The 3,004-nt window shown below is 42.6% G+C and overlaps 1 protein-coding gene across 1 annotated transcript; it reads right to left on the reverse strand.

Moving 5' to 3' along the window:
• On the reverse strand, positions 1–776 carry LOC131941171 (uncharacterized). Its single transcript, XM_059300185.1, has 2 exons — positions 707–776; positions 1–590 (listed from the first exon to the last, which is right to left on the reverse strand). Exons 1-2 carry the CDS (start codon positions 774–776, stop codon positions 1–3), a joined length of 660 nt encoding a protein of 219 aa, XP_059156168.1.
• Positions 777–3,004: the final 2,228 nt, after the last annotated feature.

Genomic DNA, 3,004 nt, shown 5'->3' on the forward strand with positions numbered 1-3,004 from the left:
TCAAGTCCAACACAGCCACCAATTTATGTTGAACTTTGCCAGCAGCTCAAAGAACAACAGCACAACAATCACATCACCACCAACATGGTCAACCCAAACATCCACAATTTCATCAACGTTGGCAACAAACACATCCACAGCTACTCCACCAACGTTGGCAACAAACACATCCACAGCTGCTCCACCAACGTTGGCAACAAACACATCCACAGCTGCTCCACCAACGTTGGCAACAAACACATTCACAGCTGCTCCACCAACGTTGGCAACAAACACATCCACAGCTGCTACACCAACGTTAGCAACAAACACATCCACAGCTGCTCCACCAACGTTGGCAACAAACACATTCACAGCTGATCCACCAACGTTGGCAACAAACACATCCACAGCTGATCCACCAATGTTATCAACAAACACATCCACAGCTGCTCCACCAACGTTAGCAACAAACACATCCACAGCTGCTCCACCAACGTTGGCAACAAACACATCCACAGCTGCTCCACCAACGTTAGCAACAAACACATTCACAGCTGCCCCACCAACGTGGGTAACCAATACAACATCCACAGCTCCACCAATATTTGCTACCAATACAACATCCACAGCTCCACCAATGTTGGCTACCAATACAACATCCTCAGCTCCACCAATGTTGGCTACCAATACAACATCCACAGCTCCACCAACCAGGGCTACTCACCATGATTCCCCTGACCCCATGAGGGTACCATCTTCGTGTCAAGGCCGATGTTGGATGATCCTGTTTCCATGCTCCTGTGACGTCACTTGTCACTTGCTCCACTTCTGCTGTGATGACGTGGACACGGCGTGCCCGGAAGTGATCACCGCCAGCAGAATTCTCTATGGTAACGTCTTTGACCGTCAGGTTGTGTGTAGTTCAACAGAAAGACTTAACTTCGGCTATTTTTTAATCACCACTTGTCCAACGGGAATCCACAACGCCACTGACATAGATGGCGTCACGCCTTTTTTTCATAGTCTCACTACAAAAACAGACTCTAATTTAAACCTTGACCACATTCTGAACAATGTTCCAATCACCGACCCGAAAACAAAATTGAATTTCATCAACCTCACCGTATTTCACTGCAACACTCAAAGCAAATCCACCCCTCTCAAATGGAACGTGTGTTTCCAAAGTAAGAATTTCATACAGTCTTTAAAGAACGCCAGCGATTTGTCGGATAACATGGACAGAGGCTGCTCGTCTTATTATCTTCCACCTGAAGAGTTAAACAACAGGGTGATGGCCAAGTGTGTCCCATTCGCTATTGCTAAGTGTAGCCCTAGTCTAGCCACCCTTGATAACCAACGTAAGTGCAGTCAAAACATTTCTTTTGTAATCGATGCAGATAACACATTTTATAAAAATAGACACTGTGCTATTTGCAATGGTCTGAACGAAACGGAATTACTCTTTCCCAAAGAGATCAAACATCAAGACGCCGCACGGCACAAAAATCAACTGTCCGTCTTAGTTTCGTTCGATGAAGTTGGCATAAAATTAAAGTCTTATCCTCGACGCTTCTCGGGTAAGTCAATGCCATGGCTGACTGCTTCCTGTCATGCGCCGGAAGTAGCCTTCGACCTGGTGACATTGGACAGTTTGAGCTGTGATGTGGACAAGTGCTCGCCATCCTTTTACAAAAGCCCTGACGGCAACTGTGTGATGACCAACGTTCTGCAGCTGGCTGTCACGGATGACGGATTCCCCCTGTCCCATCAAGAACAGTTCCGGTTACCAGGGTTCGTCGCGTGCTATTTGGAACGCCTTATCGGATGGGACGTATCATATTCTGAAAACTCTACAGAAATACTGTTTGATGCTCGCCTGAACATCACGCTTTATTCTACAAAAACAGCTGTCAATGAAAATCTACAGTTCCTAAATCCCTCAGAATTTTTATTAATTGAAAAGCCGAGTCTTTTATCTATGGCAAAATCTTTCGTTTTATATCGAAGGCTCCGAAGTTTGAACTCTCGAGAGGTCACATTAAAGGTCACACAAGAGGGGACGCTTGAAAACAGATCGACAGACGCGAACGTGTCTAAAAGATTTAATTCAACCCGTCTTACTCAAAGTTTCTTCCCAGAGGAGTCGCCGTCGTGTGGAGACAGCAATCGTGTCGCCCTCTGCTACTGCACCTTCAGGCCGACTTTGCAGGAGACTTCTTGCAGTCTTAGCTGTCTTCATGTCTGCCTGCACATCAGCGACAATGAGCTGGAGACCAACCTGTGTTTGGACGTTCTCAGTCAAGGTCATTTTAACTGGCCATCAGGAGCTGTCACTGCTATTTTAGTTAGCGTGAATTGGGTGTTATTAATCGCTGATTAAAATAAGAATTTTATGTTTTTGAATTTAAACTAACAGCCAAGAAAGTATCACTTAGATATTCGAATTAATAGCAGAACTGACCAAATAAATGTCTTTAGGGTACTTTTTTTTACCGGCTGATGTTAAAAGGCATTGTGCCGTAAGAAATAAATGCATCAAACACGAATTACGCGTCTGTTTTGTTTTTTTGAACGGAAATATTGGTTGAATGATCAACAGAGGTTGCAGGGGTTTAAGTGTTATAGTTTGTACAAAAGTTAGGAGATAGAAAAACAGAAAAAGATAGAAAAAGAAATCAGGAGGAATTAAAATAGAAAAAGAGAGAAACTAAATTTAAAATAATAGAGTGGGGAAATCACAGAATGTGATTGTTCACTGTTTAATTTCACAAAAGGAATTTGGCTAGTCTACATTGAAAACTATTCAATTGATTGAATAGTTAAAAGAATAAACTTATTTTATGTGTTTTGGGTAAATACTACATTGCTGTCTTTTCTTTTCTAATACATTTGTATTTTGACAATTAAAAACAAATACTTTTAAAAATATACACCAATTCGGATATATCTAAACAACCCAATGCATGCAAAATTGGTGTCTTTAGCTGGAAATGCATAAACCGAAGCATCGGAATTTCCAGCT

Source organism: Physella acuta, unplaced genomic scaffold (genome assembly GCF_028476545.2).
Source record: "Physella acuta isolate Inbredline_101_S28 unplaced genomic scaffold, ASM2847654v3 ptg000028l, whole genome shotgun sequence".
Taxonomy (NCBI): Eukaryota; Metazoa; Mollusca; class Gastropoda; family Physidae; genus Physella; species Physella acuta.